The following is an 18,553-nucleotide window of genomic DNA, read 5'->3' as shown; positions in this document are numbered from 1 at the left end:
GTCTGCCCCGCTAATATTAAAATAAGAAGTTGAACTAGGATGTGACAGCTCATGAGTCCAGTGTATTCATGAGATAAACTCAATCTCTGGCCACCAAGCGTAAATAAGTTTTTTTCAGGGTACCTCCTCCCCTGCTGCTGCTGCTAAAATTTCTCAATGTCCAGAACAAGCTGCAGGGTCCCTGGTTCTGCAGTAATAGAAAGCAGCAGATGGAGTTAGAAGCTGTAATTCCTCACTGACTCTGTGGAGAATTCCACGTCATTAAGGGGTTATTATCCAAAACAACAATTTAATGTTACTTGTAGCACAGTAGTTACTAAATACATTTTAGACAGTTACCTGTACTAGCTGGATTAGAAACTGTGACAGCTTGTCATCAGTTAAATACTTCTCAAGACATGTAACTGCAAACGACCGTACTATCCTGTCTGGGTAGTTAAAATCCAGCAGTTCCATCGCTTGTTCTGGTCGGATTGGTGGCCAGTCTTTAAGTAGACAGTACATCTGTGTATGGTTAACAGTAGGAAGTTTATAATTGTAAAATTATGCAATACATACGTTGTATAAACAGTATGAAAATTCTGCACAGCAGATTTAGGCTGCCTGTCCACGGGAGATATGTCACTGCGTTATGCGAAATTCTTCGCTCGCGGGATTAAAATTGCGGCATGCTGCGATTTGCCGAAGTGAGCCTATTAGATAGGCTCATCACGAAGACCTGTCAGTGCTCCCCTCTCCTCCCCCGCAGCGGAATATCGCTAGCCATATTTCGTCACGGCCGTGGACAGGCAGCCTTATAGGACAGTTTCTGGCATTTTGCCATGGATGTGTATGCAGGGAACTGGGTTTCTCTTCCGTCAATTAAAAAGTAAACAAGAATTAAGCACATAAGAACAATGTGGTCCTAGTTCAAAGACTACTTGCACTAAGGCTGGCTGTCCACGGGTGATTTGTCATAGTGTGATCCGTGGCAATAAATCGCATGCGGAGAACACTTGACAGCCCAATGTACACGAGCAGGGGAAAAAAAATAAATTAAAAAAAATACAAAATCGCTCACGACTAAAAATCATGGCATGCTGCGATGAACCCATCATGAAGATGGCTTTATCGCAGTGACATTAGTGCTCCCCCGTGACGGAATATCGCTCGCGATATTCCGTCCCACCCGTGGACACTCAGCCTGGAGGATTTGCAGGAGAAATTTGTCCAAAAGTGATCTGGTATTTTAGAGATGAGAAAATATCACATCAGAATACATGAGCTTGGTTCATCAATGATGTCCAGAGCATATAGGCTACTTTCAACATGGGGCGGATTTGTCGTGGATTTTCTGTCTGGAGACTGTGTAGAAAGTGCACTTACAGTAGCAGCAATGTGGATGAGATTTTCAAAATGTCCACCCACATTGCAGAAAAAGTTTGCAGCATGTAAATTTTAACAGCGCAACTTCAAATGCTGGGGCGGATTTCACATCAAAATCTGCATGTAATTTGCGCTGCAGATGTGCTGTGGACAATCCATAGCAAATTCTACCCTCTGTGAACATAATCATACATACATACACCAGTATAGCGCATGTAAATCCCTTTGGCTCCACTTACGGCTCAACTACCAGAAGTTATACATAAAAGGCCTTCTTACTGAAACATAACAGTTCATAGTTCCTACTTTGTAGAGTTAATAATTAGAGATGAGCGAACGTACTCATTTCGAGTAATTACTCGATCGAGCGCCGCGATTTTCGAGTACTTCCGTACTCGGGTGAAAAGATTCGGGGGGCGCCGGGGGGAGGCGTGGCAGAGCAGGAGGTAGCAGCAAGGAACAGGGGGGAGCCCTCTCTCTCTCCCCCTCTCCCCCCCACTCCCCGCTGCAACCCCCCACTCACCCACGGCGCCCCCCGAATCTTTTCGCCCGAGTACGGAAGTACTCGAAAATCGCGGCGCTCGGGCGAAAAAGGGGCGTGGCCGAGTAGGTTCGCTCATCTCTATTAATAATGCTTAAAATTACAGGGTTGGAACTTTTACATTATGACAAGAATGACATTGTAATTACAAGCTCCATTCAACTGCTACTATTCAAAGTCAGTTCAGATATGAACATGGATGTTGATGGCGATTTGATCACTCCTATACAGTTAGTAATTGGGATATTATGAGGTCCTGAAAAATTGAAGTAAAAAAACTTGCATTTTAGAAAAGTGATTTTCCCTACGACTGAGGGCTCATTCACATGACTGATTTACCACGTATTACGCATGCGATGCACAGCATGTAATACACAGTGAATGGAGTCAATGAAAGTACATGGATTTTCATTGATCCTTTCCCATTACCATGCAGATACGTGCATGAAAAAGATTGCAGCATGCTCTATTTCACCACATATCATGCAGGGACAGCCCTATATTTCTGTTTGGGTAGTGTATGCAACACTGTCCATACGCAAAACATTATATATGGGCAACGATACATACGCAACTCCACTATGAGAGCGCATGGAATTTTTTTTTTCTTTTAAAGTCACACTGCGCATGACAGCGTGTGTGAGATACTCTGTCGTGCGCAATGCACTCGCCACTATATGTGGTGATAGCCGGCTCACCGCCAGCTGACACAGACCTGAACAGTCTGTATATGAACTGTAACGAGTAATCTGGTACTAGTAAATATCAGAACTGTATTTACCTGTGCAACATCATCTCTACAATTCCATTTCACAGCTAGGAGAAGCTTCGGAAGGATTTCTGGAGTATTTCGACAATAGAGTCTGCAAAAATATAGCATGGAAATCACTATAAACAAATGGTTTTGCATTCAGCACAAGTGACATCCAGTATTCTTGTAATTTAGCTTTATTACAGCTTACACTGCATAAACTTGGTGAACAGTATATAATATATATATATATATATATATATATATATATATATATATATATATATATATATATATATATATGAGAAAAAAAATTATTTGCATTTGAAAACATTCACAAGAAGAGGTTAAAGGATATATATAGTTCTTTATCTAAATCATGGGTTCTGGCAACACCCCCGACTGTCAGAAAAGTGTCAGCAAGTCCCTTTCTAAAAATTTTAAATATGTCCTTTCAACAAACTTTGCATCATTTAATAGTGAAAAATGAATTCTAATACATCTTAGAGAAAAATGCCATTCTCCACTCTGTTTTTCATCCTTGGCAATAAAGGGCTTATTGCTCCTGTATAGGACAATTTTTTTTATCATCTACACACTGGAAAGCATTTGTGCTTTATATTAAAACAGACCGTGAATATAAATATGGAGACAATTCCCCTCAACTTAATAGCATGTTTTGTGCCACACTTTGTGTACATCCTTTCTCAAGGTGCATAGTGTACGATTTTTTTAATGCTGACTACATTAACTTTTGGAATATAATTGTAAAACAAAAACATTTCTATGCAGACCCATTGAAGTTAGAAGCACACCTGTGGCTCCAAAGGAATTCTTTTTCTTGCTCCGTGATTTCAGAGAGAGGGTCCCGAGTAGAAATGGCTTTGAGCTGCTCTTTATCACTTTCTCTGACTTCATTATCTCTGGCTATCCTACTAGTCTGAAAAACAACATTACTGATTAATAAAACATTACTAATGCTTTTATTCTCATCTTCTAGCATTTTAGCGTATCCTCAATAGACATGAAGTAAATGTTGTACATTGCAAGATCACCAAAAAACAACTCCTATACTACGGAGAATTTAAGAGTACCTCCGATTATAAACAGTATTCCCTAAATCAGTGGCATAAAGGGGGAAAATGCTTTTGGACTGGAGTTTGATGAATGTATGAACTTTAAACGTTTATAAAGAACATGCTGGGCTGCATTGTAGCATGTTGGAGAGCAGAATATATAAGTCGGGCAACCTGTTTAAGGAAAAGGAAAGGAGAAAACCTGATAATACAAAGTTTCTTACATTCACTTTTATTATTAAAATCTGAAAAGTTTCTTTTTCCCCCTGAAATAAAATCGGAGGTACACTTTAAATATGCAATGGCTGTATTTAAAAGGAGAGAATAAAAAGGGAATCAAACGTATTCTGCAAATATTTGCAAGAAAAAGAAAGTGAACTCTTTGGATTCCCCAAGACTTCTGCATTTATTACTAATAAAGTGAGAGTTGGTTGTTAACCAAATCACATTGATAGACCACCTGATAAACAAAAACTGTACCGTTCATGTCTTTTACTGAATACATTTAGTAAACACCCACAGAACAGGGAGAAAAAGTATGGGAACCTTTGTATTTAGTAACCTGTAATCTCCCTTTAGCAGCAATCACCTTCACCCAACATTATACAGGCTGGACTAGATGGACATAGTCTTCATTCGGCCTTACATACTATGTTACTATGTTACCTGCAGCTGCATCATGATGAGGAGGAATTTTAGATCATTCCTCCCTACAAATGCATTGCAGTTCATAAATATTGCTGGGTTGGTTTCCCTTGCATTCACAGCCCTTTTTAGGTCATGTCACCGCATCTCCATATGATTTAAGAGGCTATTCCAAAGACTGGGCAAATTTTCTTTCACATTGCCACTTATTGCCATTATTCCAAACCTCCACCTAAATCGTCAGACTAAACTTCAGTACCATTTTTTTTTTTTTGCCAACCTGTGGCACCACTGCTTTCCAGCCAGCTTCAGATTTCCATTGTTATTTAAAAGGGCCACTGGAGAGTACAAAAACTATGTATCCCACAATGGCCCTATGAAGCGTATAACTTTCGAGTCACCGGAATACCTCTTTAAAGAGGGAATTCTGATGGTACCAATCATAAGAACGGGTAAATTCTTTTTTCCCCCTCAATGCAGCTGGCTGCAGTGGCGGCAGAGTACATGTACTGCAACTCCATTAATTTGAATGGTACTGTTAGAGAAATCAAGTACAAGCACATCAAAAAGGGGATGCAGGTGGAATGGGTTAAACAATAGCAAGACATCCAGGCCCTGAGGCAGCAAAGCAGCCCCAAACCATAAGTAACACTCCTGAATTTTCTCCATCTGTACATAAAATTGTGTAACCGTGGAATGATTTACACGGGTCTTCAGCAATGCGCTTTTAGGGCTTTTTCCAGCTTCATGCATCTCTAGCATGTCTTCTGAAAGTTGCAAGGAGGCATGGTTCATACCAACCAATCTTTCTTGAGAAGAACAGACTCTTGTCAGTGACCAGGCTTTGTATGGCTTTCTTCAATGAGCACTATTAAAGACAATACTTCCAATTGCATTTCTCTAACTTACAAAACTTTTTGTTAAATAGCTCTTGGACAAGTCATTCCCAGAAAGGTTCACTTTTTCCTCCTGCACCGTGGATGATTATTCATAGAAGAAGTGAAATAACGGTCATCATTACATTAGGATCCCACTGTGCATGTAATAACCAGGCACCAATCATCCAGTATCAAGACCAATAGTATAGGAAAAGATCACAGCATCACAGGAGATTTCCTGAAAAATATTGATGTTTTTCAAATGTACACAAAAAGGGAAAGACTAAAGGCTTCTTCACACTGACATGAAAATAGCCTCACGTCACTGCGGATATAAAGGGAAACACCGCAGCGGCTGTCACAGCCATGGCAGAGGATAAGCAGAGTTCTCCGATTGTTTTCAATGGGGCCAACATAGCTGCCACCGGCTGCATTGAGAACAATGGTAGATATCGCAGAAAGTTCGGACTTGTTGCAATTTTTTTTCCAGCATTCCATAGCGGTGCCATGCAGGAAGAAATCGCTAATGTAAATGAATCTATTCAAAAGAATGGCTTTCATATTATTGTGTCTCAACGCACAAATCCTGCATGATGTCCTTGCCAGTGTGAAGGCACCTTAAATGCTTAAAAAAAAAAAAAAAGTTAGCTGATCTTGTCAAAACCTTGCACTTTGTTACAAATGCATACTTTTGAACATACAGCAATATTGTCGTCAAGAAATCTCCCATAATGCTGTGGGTGCTTCCTCAATGTGCTCAATAAAATACATGAATACAACATGTGCGTTATCAGCTAAAGGGCTACTCTGGTGGAAACACATTTTTCCCTACCTGCTCCCCTCACCCGATTGCCTGTCCAACTCTGGAGGTTTCCTCTGTGTATTGAAGTCACTTCCCTGCAGTGCAGCCCCATTTGGTGTTCAGATACCATCCTGATGGTGAGGGTTTTTACTTTCACTATCAGTCCCATGAGGCATCATCCCAGCATTAGTTAAGGCCATACTATTTTTGCCCACAGGGAAGACACAGTTTAATCATTGTCTTCTAAATTCACCTAAATAAGCTACCATAAGTATACAGTCAGGAGGATGAGCTGTGATCTCCTCTATTATAACTGTGTGACAGGAGCATCTAATCTTCAGTAACTGTGCCTGTATCCCCCTCTAAGCAGTTTTCATGGCAGATCAATGTAACAGCATCACACAAACTGAGAAATTGGCTAGAAAAGGAATATATAACCCCAAGTAATTTCAGACAGGAAGAAATATGCTCACATGCGGAATTCTGCCGTGAAAAAAAAAAAAACGCGGCATGTTCTATTTCTCCGCGGATTTCCGCGATCACACGCATTTTTGAACGCGATACTCCGCAGCAGAAATCCACATTTTAAGAGTAACAAATGCAGAAATTCAGGCAATTTGAAAGGGTTGCCTTACATCTTCTTTCAACTATGAAGCTGGAAAAAAATAGCATTGTCAGAGCAGTTGTAGTCTGTTGAATATGCACTACAATATAAAATCTCTTATGAGTTATATAGCTGTGTTAACATGACTATATTTACCAGTCCGGAATGGCTGTAATTGTAGCCCATCTCTCGCTCTAAAACTTTGTTTGCATGGTCTTCTATGGCCACCATATCTGGGAACTTGACTGGGCTACTGAAACAGTCAAATTCAAGCTCTAAGCAGGGAGTTTCCTGAAAATTCAACAAAAGAGCCTAAATAAAATGCACACAAATAGGTAGCCAACAACTCACTTTACGGTGGCTTTAGCCATTATCCTCCATTCACGATGCATAGTCTACACTACTGTTAAATACATGTAAGAAACAAAACTATCTGAAATCATACCCCCTTTTAGGTGAAATGGCCATCCATAACATGACTGTTCATGAGATCCAGCCATTTTGCTCTTTGGGCCAAACATGCACCAAGTTCTAAAAGTTGTCTATTTAAACTTCACTTTAGAAGTGCTCCCTGCTGAGAATATTGATTTTGAGTGGATGCTTATTAAAACTGTGGAAGTAGATCTTTTCTACACGGTTGTCCCGCATGTTAAAATCTTACTGTATGTACATTCAGAATCTAAATTACAATATGGCACCAAGTATCCCATTGACTAAAAGGTTGGATTAAAGTTTTAGTACCTTGTTTGGATTGGACCCTGTAACACCGATCGGGTTGAGCAAGTCTTCTAATCCATGAGGTACAGGCCACAAGTTCAAAGCCATTTTCCCAGAGACTAATGTATCTGTGTAATCAAACAAGTTTATATTGCCCCATGCCAATGGGCAATGTTCCTGCCAGGAGACAAAATATATGCATTAAAACAATAGGTCGACCATATCCAGAAATGTAGGATATTAGCTCCTTGACCAGGCCACAAGGAAAGTAAGGTGGTTGGAGACTGCAGGTTTATTGTTTTCATGTGGAGATTGAATACAGGCCCACAAAAGGACACAATCACTACATAAAAGAGCTTCTTGGAAGGTAGTGATATTCCATGGGAAGAACCAGCTGGTATGGTGTCTAGGGAAATGCTCCCTGGGACAAGTATGTAATTTAGCTATTCTCCAGAAGGAAGAAAACTGTTTGGATTGCGACACCTATAGACAATCAGTTGGACTAAAGGCCCATTTACACAGAGCGACGATCACTCAAAGATCGCTCAAATTACAGTTTGAGTGACAGCTTTGAGCAACAATTTTGCACAAATTATTAAATAGCTACGCAGCTAACTAATAGCAATTAAGTGTGCAAATGAAGCCTTCAGCTGAAAGCAGTTAATTGCCCGAGGGCTCTTATCTGCATTCAGTCCCTTGGTTCTCCAAAGGGAAAGAATACTATCGGCACTACCCTTGGAGAACTGCTGATAAGGCTGAACGACATTTTTTAGGTTGGACTGAATTGAACGATCAGCTAGCAGTGCACGAAAAGTGCATGATGGCCGCGCATTTAGACGCAACGATTATCACTCAAACGGTCGCTTTTTAGGCATTTTTGAGTGATCATCGCTACGTGTAAATGGGCCTTAAGGGTAGCTTTATACAGAACTATCATTCAAATAATCACTGAATCGAGCGAATGCAAGCGATTAGTGTCCCGTGTAAACCCACCTTAAGGAAATTGCCTATTTTGGGTATAAAGACGCAACGATTTTTGGGAGATTTTCAGGTCTACTTTTCAAAAGCTATAAAACATTTTCCGTCGACGCAGCCGTATGAGGGCTTATTTTGTGTGTGTTGTACTGTAGTTTTCATTGATGCCATTTTTGAGTACATAGACTATATTGTAAAACTTTTTTTCTTATGATAGCAGGTTGAGAAAACATCAATTCTGCCTTTTTTTCACAGCGTTAATCATGCTGCATAAATGACAATACATGTTTTCTACGGGTACAATTGCAACGATACCAAAATTCTTATTTTTTTTAGGTTTTTACACTTTTCCACAATAAAAACTTTAATTATTTTTTTCTAAAATCGCTGCATTCAAATTCCTATAACGTTTATTTTTCAATGGAAGGAGCTCTATGAGGGCTTGTTTTTTGCGTGACTAGCTGTAGTTTTTATGGGTACCATTTTGGGGTACATACGGCTTTTTTGATCACTTTCATGCATATTTTGGGAGGCAGTTTTTTAGGTTTTTTTTTTTAATGCTTATTGCTTTGCAGAATAAAAAGCGTGTTCAACTTGTACGCATCATTACAGATATCATGATACCAAATATGTGGGGTTTTATTTATTTTTTATACCAATGGGGGGGGGGGGGGGGGGGGGGGAGAGCACAGAAAAGTTTTTTTAATTTTAATTTTGACACTTTTTTTCCCTCCACTATTTATGTCCCTGTGGGGAACTTGCACCATAAGACCTATGATCGCTATGATAAAGCATTGCAGGAATTCTGTCCTGCAATGCCTTATAAATTGTTATAGTGACCATAGGCACTGGCGAAGCAGGACGCCTGTATCTGGCGGTCTGTGGCCATGGAATTGCGGCGGTCCGATGACGTTACAGAACCCTTTAAATGCCGCAATCTATATAGATCATGGTGTGTAAGGAGTTAACACCACGGGTCGCCATCCTAATGCACCCCCACTGTTGCAGCAAGTAGCCAGGTATCGGTGACAGTTGGCTCCCGTTGCCGGATAGCGAGAGATCTCTTCTGATTTTGTGTTATCCATAGGACTTAAGTGCATGTCCTGTTGCGTTAAGTACCCCGCATCCAGGACATACACTTACGCCCTAATTGGTCAAAGACAACTATTTTTGGGGATTTTCATCTTCACCTTTCAAAGGCCAACACTTTATGTTCCTGTAGGGAACTTAAATAGTACATTGCACTACTTATGTACTGAAGTGTATTACCTAGTTTTCTTTCCAGTACTTGCTATAGAAAACCCAAAGGCCACCTACTGGCATTCAGTTTCCATTGCAACCCATCCTTCCTCTGAGATCGGATGGCAGAGGGCTAATGTCGGCACAAAAGGAGGTTCCTTCCACTATTAACATTCTACATGCTGTGTTCAACACTGATTGAAGCGCGTTAAGCCCTTTTTACACAGGACGACTGTTGGGCGCTTAAGCACCCAACAGCTGTCCCACTGCGATTGCTCCTGTGCTTTCACACGGGAGCAATCATTGCTCAGTGAATGGAGGAGCAGTCTGAACCTCCAATCACAACAGGCAGTTGTTTAAGGATTGCCTCTTTACACAGGCACATATAGCAGCAGACCAATAATGTTATGGTCTGCTGAAATATCAGATCAGTGATTTATCACAAATTGGTCTTTCACTGCATGCGCTTACACCAAACAATTATCGTGCAAACTGCTCGATCTAATGAGTTGTGTAATAAGGCCTTAAGGAATGAACTGGGAGTGGAATTGGTAATATCAGCCTTTGCAGTAGGGCCTCGGCTGTCCGTTCCAGACGGCGCCCAATGCTGTTGGTGCAAGCTCAACTCCCAAGCCTGTGAAATCACATGCCGTAAGCATATGGCATTCTGCAGGAACCCTATCCCTTCCATGACAGACAAGGGATTTAATGAACGTTTAAATGCGACTACGGATAAAAAACAGGGACATTCTATAAAGGTTTTGCCAACCAAAAACCTACTCAGTACTAATGAGAAGCAAAAACTGCAAAAAAAAAAAAGTGTGAGATCTACAAATGGGCATAACTGATTTGGCTGATATTCCCCAGTCAAGTTTCAAGCTCATTAATGGGCGAGACACTGACTTACCAGCTAGCTAAATTGCAAGTGGCACCAGAGACAGTTTTCTTCCTTCAGGTGGAGAGCTAATAAGATGAAAGAAGTCTTCAAGATTTCAGTACAGATTGCTGGACCTGCAAAACCTTACCACTATTTAAGCAGGCTGCAGTAAGCAGAAGAGTTGAGGACAGTACATGATATAGATTCAGCAGAAAAGGAGGACTGTTAAGTGAATGTTAGGAAGTGAGAAATCACTGCAAACTACACCCCTTGGCGGAAACACCTGGTAAAATGATAAGTTACTACAGCACTTACTTCTTTAGCTCCTTTCCTGCCCTTGACTGAGCAGATGGAAAGACAAAGGCGAGCTGCCCTGGGTAAATCTGGGATGAACATGTCATACAAAAGCCATTCATTCCACCTAGAGAGGAACAGAGGTAATTAGGAGTATAGCTTATAAAACATCACCTATATAAACTATTGGTGTGGCAATCACCACCAGCACAGAAGCAGACTACTTGCTTGTGTCTGCAGGAAGAACACAGAGTTGTCATGCTAACATTATTTTCCATAAGCTCATATAAAAATGAAGCCAAGTAATGACAGTCTACATTGGTCCAAGTCAAGCTGTAGAATATCACCAAAGTAAACAAGAGTCTATGTGCATCAATCTTCTATTGTATTTTAAACAAGGAAAATTACACCGTACTAGTAATGTTTTTCACTGGGTACAGCCATACTGAATGAAGATAGCAACTTACAAAATAAAAAAGTTGCCCAAATGAATGATAAAACAAAAATCACCTTGGATTTGAACAGGGAACACGCTGAGTATTGACATTATCACACAACGGTTCAACTCCATGATAAATACCCGTTCGAACATAGATCTATAAAGCAAAAGGTTTATACAATGTTTTAATAAGGACTAAAAAAAATAAACAGAAAACCCCAAACTTACAGAAATGATAAAACATACCTTATCAATATCTCGAATGTTTACATTGACGTAAGTTGCACAGAGAATTTTTATTCTAAGGTTGCTGTTGATTGCCCATAGAGATTTAGCAGAGGCTTCTCCATTCATGTAAGGTGTTGCTGTTGAAATCCTTCTTGAATAGGAGGGCATAGTGAAGGTGTCAACCGGGATCTGGTTGTATAGGCTGTCTTTGGCCATCAACATTAAGTTGGGCATCCGGCCAAGCATAATGCAGCTTCTGATATACTGAAATAACAAGTGAAACACTTTTGCATATGTAATAACCAACCATAATTGGCAACATTATAGCAACTTATGCAGTTTGTCAGTTTTAAAAGGGAAAAATGGACAGGACTACACAAGCTGGAATTACAAGGGGTTATATATCGCTTAATAAAAAATATAATAAAACCAAAAACACAAACATCGGTATAAGACAAACTAGTACTCATGTCACTGCCCTGGCGAACCAGTGCTGAACTTCTGGAGATCCCCCACCGATCTGTTTACAGATGGGCAGCAGTAACGTTTATTACTGCTTGTGAGCACTGCAGCCAATCAGTGGTCACAGCAGTCATGTGCGATACTCCTGGCATCATGGCTCCCATCACTGAGCAGTGATGCCAGTAATAGGGCACATTACCACCGCAGCAGTCACATGCTGTCCGTTTGGGAGGACTGCGGGAATGCGAGTCATTGGATCGCTGGGGCGTACAGGGTTTTTTTTTTTTTGTATACCGATAGCTATTCCCTATATGGTGGAACCATACTCACTTCAGAATAGCCATAACTTTCTAAAGTGCTAAACTGCACAGAAAGTTATGCAAAAATAGTTCTGCTGTAGATTTTGAAAACTTCTGATTTATTTGGAATAAGCCAAAACAAGCTTTGCTAAACTTGAGAATGAAATCCCTTCCAGCCATAGGACGTGACTATACACCCTGGCTGGAAAGCAGTTCACATGAATGGGCAAATATTTATGTCCTATGGATGGTGCAGGCTTAGAAGCTGAGCCCATGCCAACCTCAGTAAGAGCTGGCTGACAGCTGGCTTTCCACTGTAATAATTGTGAGAACACTGATCCCCACTGTTAACCCCTTACATGCCATGATCAATGTTGACTGCAGCATGTAAAGGAGGGCGCTCCCTCTGTGATGTCATCAGCACTCCATTCCATAACCACAGAGGGTCGTTGGATTACCATGGCAATTGGACGCCAGACAATATAATGGTGTCTGAGACTGCCATGGCCTGGGATCGTGGAGAAGCACTAATGCATTGCAGTACAGAAGTAGTGCAATGTATTACCAGTGTGATTATAGCATTAAGAAAAATAAAATTTGTAAAAAAAAAAAATTAAAAAAAAATGTACGTTATTTCTTTCCCCTCATGGTTTAAAAAAAAAATGAAAATTCCCGTAATAACGATACAATAAATTGAACTTCTCCATAAGGAAAATATGTCATACAAAAAAATAAAAAAAATAAATAAATCTAAAAACGGAGAAAAAATGATTTTCTTGTTCATTTCACCTTCCTGAAACAAACAAAAAAAAACACACACACTAAAAGTGATTGAAAAAGCCTTATGTACAACAAAAAATACCAATAAAAACTACCGCTTGCTACGCAAAAAACAGCCCTCATATCCTCAAATGGCCATGTCGATGGAAAAATAACAGTTACGGCTTTTGAGAAGTGTAGATGAATATTCCCCCAAATATTTACATCCTTAGGAACAAAACAGGCCGTGTCATTAAGGAGCTAATAGAGGTCTTCTCACCTTATATTGACTCAATGGATACTTTTCCAGCAAGTATTCATCACATCCGCAAACTTTTAATATATATTTCCCCTGGTACTCCAGAACACAAAGCTTCAGCTGTTCAGAGGACAGTAGCATACTCCGTGTCTTTTTCCTAATTGCTTCTGCTATAACATGTTCTGGTACACAGTCATGGTTGATCTTTAAAGAGTACTTCTGCTTTTCATTGTTAGGAGACACAATGACCCAAATAACCACAATTATTTGCCCTGTAGAAATAAAGCGGTCAATAAAGATCAGCAGAAAGGCTACATTCAGATATTTTATGGTGACTAAGGTCATCTAGCCTATCTACTGTACAACACATTTATTCACCGAGGACAATCTACCTCCCCTCTACGTGCGCATACCGAGGACAATCTACCTCCCCCTCTACGTGCGCATACCGAGGACAATCTACCTCCCCCTCTACGTGCGCATACCGAGGACAATCTACCTCCCCCTCTACGTGCGCATACCGAGGACAATCTACCTCCCCCTCTACGTGCGCATACCGAGGACAATCTACCTCCCCCTCTACGTGCGCATACCGAGGACAATCTACCTCCCCCTCTACGTGCGCATACCGAGGACAATCTACCTCCCCCTCTACGTGCGCATACCGAGGACAATCTACCTCCCCCTCTACGTGCGCATACCGAGGACAATCTACCTCCCCCTCTACGTGCGCATACCGAGGACAATCTACCTCCCCCTCTACGTGCGCATACCGAGGACAATCTACCTCCCCCTCTACGTGCGCATACCGAGGACAATCTACCTCCCCCTCTACGTGCGCATACCGAGGACAATCTACCTCCCCCTCTACGTGCGCATACCGAGGACAATCTACCTCCCCCTCTACGTGCGCATACCGAGGACAATCTACCTCCCCCTCTACGTGCGCATACCGAGGACAATCTACCTCCCCCTCTACGTGCGCATACCGAGGACAATCTACCTCCCCCTCTACGTGCGCATACCGAGGACAATCTACCTCCCCCTCTACGTGCGCATACCGAGGACAATCTACCTCCCCCTCTACGTGCGCATACCGAGGACAATCTACCTCCCCCTCTACGTGCGCATACCGAGGACAATCTACCTCCCCCTCTACGTGCGCATACCGAGGACAATCTACCTCCCCCTCTACGTGCGCATACCGAGGACAATCTACCTCCCCCTCTACGTGCGCATACCGAGGACAATCTACCTCCCCCTCTACGTGCGCATACCGAGGACAATCTACCTCCCCCTCTACGTGCGCATACCGAGGACAATCTACCTCCCCCTCTACGTGCGCATACCGAGGACAATCTACCTCCCCCTCTACGTGCGCATACCGAGGACAATCTACCTCCCCCTCTACGTGCGCATACCGAGGACAATCTACCTCCCCCTCTACGTGCGCATACCGAGGACAATCTACCTCCCCCTCTACGTGCGCATACCGAGGACAATCTACCTCCCCCTCTACGTGCGCATACCGAGGACAATCTACCTCCCCCTCTACGTGCGCATACCGAGGACAATCTACCTCCCCCTCTACGTGCGCATACCGAGGACAATCTACCTCCCCCTCTACGTGCGCATACCGAGGACAATCTACCTCCCCCTCTACGTGCGCATACCGAGGACAATCTACCTCCCCCTCTACGTGCGCATACCGAGGACAATCTACCTCCCCCTCTACGTGCGCATACCGAGGACAATCTACCTCCCCCTCTACGTGCGCATACCGAGGACAATCTACCTCCCCCTCTACGTGCGCATACCGAGGACAATCTACCTCCCCCTCTACGTGCGCATACCGAGGACAATCTACCTCCCCCTCTACGTGCGCATACCGAGGACAATCTACCTCCCCCTCTACGTGCGCATACCGAGGACAATCTACCTCCCCCTCTACGTGCGCATACCGAGGACAATCTACCTCCCCCTCTACGTGCGCATACCGAGGACAATCTACCTCCCCCTCTACGTGCGCATACCGAGGACAATCTACCTCCCCCTCTACGTGCGCATACCGAGGACAATCTACCTCCCCCTCTACGTGCGCATACCGAGGACAATCTACCTCCCCCTCTACGTGCGCATACCGAGGACAATCTACCTCCCCCTCTACGTGCGCATACCGAGGACAATCTACCTCCCCCTCTACGTGCGCATACCGAGGACAATCTACCTCCCCCTCTACGTGCGCATACCGAGGACAATCTACCTCCCCCTCTACGTGCGCATACCGAGGACAATCTACCTCCCCCTCTACGTGCGCATACCGAGGACAATCTACCTCCCCCTCTACGTGCGCATACCGAGGACAATCTACCTCCCCCTCTACGTGCGCATACCGAGGACAATCTACCTCCCCCTCTACGTGCGCATACCGAGGACAATCTACCTCCCCCTCTACGTGCGCATACCGAGGACAATCTACCTGTCCTCTACGTGCGCATACCGAGGACAATCTACCTGTCCTCTACGTGCGCATACCGAGGACAATCTACCTGTCCTCTACGTGCGCATACCGAGGACAATCTACCTGTCCTCTACGTGCGCATACCGAGGACAATCTACCTCCCCCTCTACGTGCGCATACCGAGGACAATCTACCTCCCCCTCTACGTGCGCATACCGAGGACAATCTACCTGCCCTCTACGTGCGCATACCGAGGACAATCTACCTGCCCTCTACGTGCGCATACCGAGGACAATCTACCTGCCCTCTACGTGCATATACCAAGGACAATCTACCTCCCCTCTACGTGCGTATACCAAGGACAATCTACCTCCCCTCTACGTGCGTATACCAAGAACAATCTACCTCCCCTCTACGTGCGTATACCAAGAACAATCTACCTCCCCTCTACGTGCGCATACCGAGGACAATCTACCTGCCCTCTACGTGCGCATACCGAGGACAATCTACCTGCCCTCTACGTGCATATACCAAGGACAATCTACCTCCCCTCTACGTGCGTATACCAAGGACAATCTACCTCCCCTCTACGTGCGTATACCAAGAACAATCTACCTCCCCTCTACGTGCGTATACCAAGAACAATCTACCTCCCCTCTACGTGCGCATACCGAGGACAATCTACCTCCCCTCTACGCGCTTACACTGAGGAGAATCGAACGCTCTTCTATGTGTATATATTAAGAATTTACCTCACCTGTGCGTATATACTGAGGAGAATCCAGATCACCTCTGTGTGTATATATTGAGGAGAATCTAACTCTCCTCTATGTGTATATGCTGAAGAGAATCTAATACACCTCTATGTGGATAAAGTGAGGAGAATCTACCTCCCCTCTATGTACATATACTGAGGAAAATCTAACTGACCTCTGTGTGCATATACTGAGGAAAATCTAACTGACCTCGGTGTGCATATACTGAAAGGCTGTCAAGTACATAAGTAAGCGGCCATGGATTGCAGGTATTGAGCATGCCTTTAAGGCTACGAAGGGCCTGCAACCTCCAGTCTGGGGGTCAATTTTAATAAAATGGGGCGTTACCTTTAAGGATAAAGAGTGAGGAGAATAGGAGGGGTGGCACATTCGGCAGAGGGACATCGGTACAGGCAGTCTGAAGAGAATCTAATGCTGCTCTATGTGTATACATATTTTATTAATCGGTTCCTCTGAAGTGCTTGTGCACACATACACACAGAATGCGCCAGCTTTCTTTGCCGACAGCGAGAATGGGGAGATGGTCAAGTATAAAAAGTACACCCCAAGACATCACAACACCTTCCTATGAGCCCACAGACTTAGTTTATGCTTCTCATAGAACCTGTCAGGTTCCCTTGAAGGGAGGACACATCTGAAAGACTCTAGAAAAATGTTTTAGCTGTAACGTGCAATAAAATACATGCTGTATAATGACAGACTTTTTTTTTTTTTTTAAACCTTATTCTCAGTTATAGAAAGATTTAGAATATAATGAAGTCTCCAGAATTTTAAGGGAAAAAAAGTAATACCAGAAAACGAAGAACTGGGAACCTCCCAAGAACCTTCAAGCATATAGAATAGGTGGTAGATATCAGCCATTGCAGAACGTTTCACTTACCTTTGTCTAGTTTGCTTTCTATGTGTTTGGGAAGCTCTGAAGAGGATTCTACATTAGGAGGGTAAACATAAAGTGCTCTACTGATTGGGCCATTAGCATCCCGAAGTTCAACTGCATCTTTACAAACATTGAGGATATTCTTCCTGAAATCTTGAACTTCTGGATCCTTTACCATGTCAAACTCACAAACAGGCATTCCTATGGCAAAGCCTTTTAAAAGCAAGAAAAGCGTGTTACATAAAATAAGCACAAATTCAAATCAGCAAATCAGAATGTGTGTATAATAGATATATCTCACACAACCAACACTTCATTAGAAACTTTTCTACTTTGGGGAAATATAAAAGCTAAAAAAAAACAAAAAAAAACCCAAAAAAAACAGAACACAAAAAAAACGCATCTCTATATAAAAAAGGCTCCCTGCCTTTCATAGGATCGGGACTCTTGTAGCTCCTCCTGTAATAAAGGGAGCTGTATACTGTAACAAAGTATATAGCTCAATCCTTTCTGGTCAAAAGGGTCAGATAAAAAATGATGTTACAAGGGATCACGCTAGACATTTCCAGCGTGGATTTTGGCGATTCACAGGGCTAAGTCTGCGTGCACCTTCAGCACAGAGACCTGAACTTTTGCTGCAGTTTTTAGAGGCAGAATCCACATCAAAGAATCTGTTGGCCTCCGCCATGTCAACGTACACTGAAATGTCACTGAACGACAGATCGTTTTTACAAACATCCATTTTCATCAGTTTTATTCTGCGTCATCCGAGACCCATAACCAGCTTTTATTCATCTATTTATGTTACTGTGAAGATCTTTATAACTCGCTTACTATAAAAAATATTTGTTAATTTGTGAATTCGCAGTTTGGTCTTGAGCTCCTGGTGTTAAGAAAAATCACTGAACTTTCTCCGACATCCCAAACACAATCATTATCCTTCGCAGCTCAGAGTATATGTTAGCAGCTATGACACTGGTGGTGGGCTGTCCTCGAGTTTGGATGAGCGCGCTTGCACTAATGTTCTTTCCAAGTGCCTGCACAGTTCATCCAAAGGCAGGCACAGCATCAGCGACACAGCTGCTGGTGCACACAAGTGAGACCATAAAAGTTCAGTGTTTAACAGAGGCGGCATGTGACCGTACTGCGGATGGTCCAGTAAGACCTTCCTGGTAACAAAACTCATGAATAAAGACTGGCTATAGGCCTTCGACGTATATGCAGGTAGG

At 42.8% G+C, this 18,553-nt stretch overlaps 1 protein-coding gene across 1 annotated transcript in view; it reads right to left on the bottom strand.

Moving 5' to 3' along the window:
- PIK3CA (phosphatidylinositol-4,5-bisphosphate 3-kinase catalytic subunit alpha) overlaps positions 1 to 18,553 on the bottom strand; it is a 53,369-nt gene that overhangs the window by 26,249 nt on the left and 8,567 nt on the right. The window contains exons 3-12 of the mRNA XM_066601405.1: positions 17,328 to 17,537; positions 13,232 to 13,482; positions 11,450 to 11,695; positions 11,275 to 11,360; positions 10,786 to 10,891; positions 7,404 to 7,556; positions 6,819 to 6,953; positions 3,473 to 3,597; positions 2,688 to 2,769; positions 340 to 504 (exon numbers count right to left, since the gene is read on the bottom strand). Of these exons, the coding sequence (XP_066457502.1) occupies positions 340 to 504; positions 2,688 to 2,769; positions 3,473 to 3,597; positions 6,819 to 6,953; positions 7,404 to 7,556; positions 10,786 to 10,891; positions 11,275 to 11,360; positions 11,450 to 11,695; positions 13,232 to 13,482; positions 17,328 to 17,537 (1,559 nt within the window). The remainder of the gene's footprint in view (positions 1 to 339; positions 505 to 2,687; positions 2,770 to 3,472; positions 3,598 to 6,818; positions 6,954 to 7,403; positions 7,557 to 10,785; positions 10,892 to 11,274; positions 11,361 to 11,449; positions 11,696 to 13,231; positions 13,483 to 17,327; positions 17,538 to 18,553) is intronic.

This window comes from Eleutherodactylus coqui, chromosome 1 (assembly GCF_035609145.1).
Source record: "Eleutherodactylus coqui strain aEleCoq1 chromosome 1, aEleCoq1.hap1, whole genome shotgun sequence".
Lineage (NCBI taxonomy): Eukaryota > Metazoa > Chordata > Amphibia > Anura > Eleutherodactylidae > Eleutherodactylus > Eleutherodactylus coqui.
The sequence above is the reverse complement of the archived record's forward strand: the minus strand, read 5'-3'. Positions and strand labels throughout refer to the sequence as shown.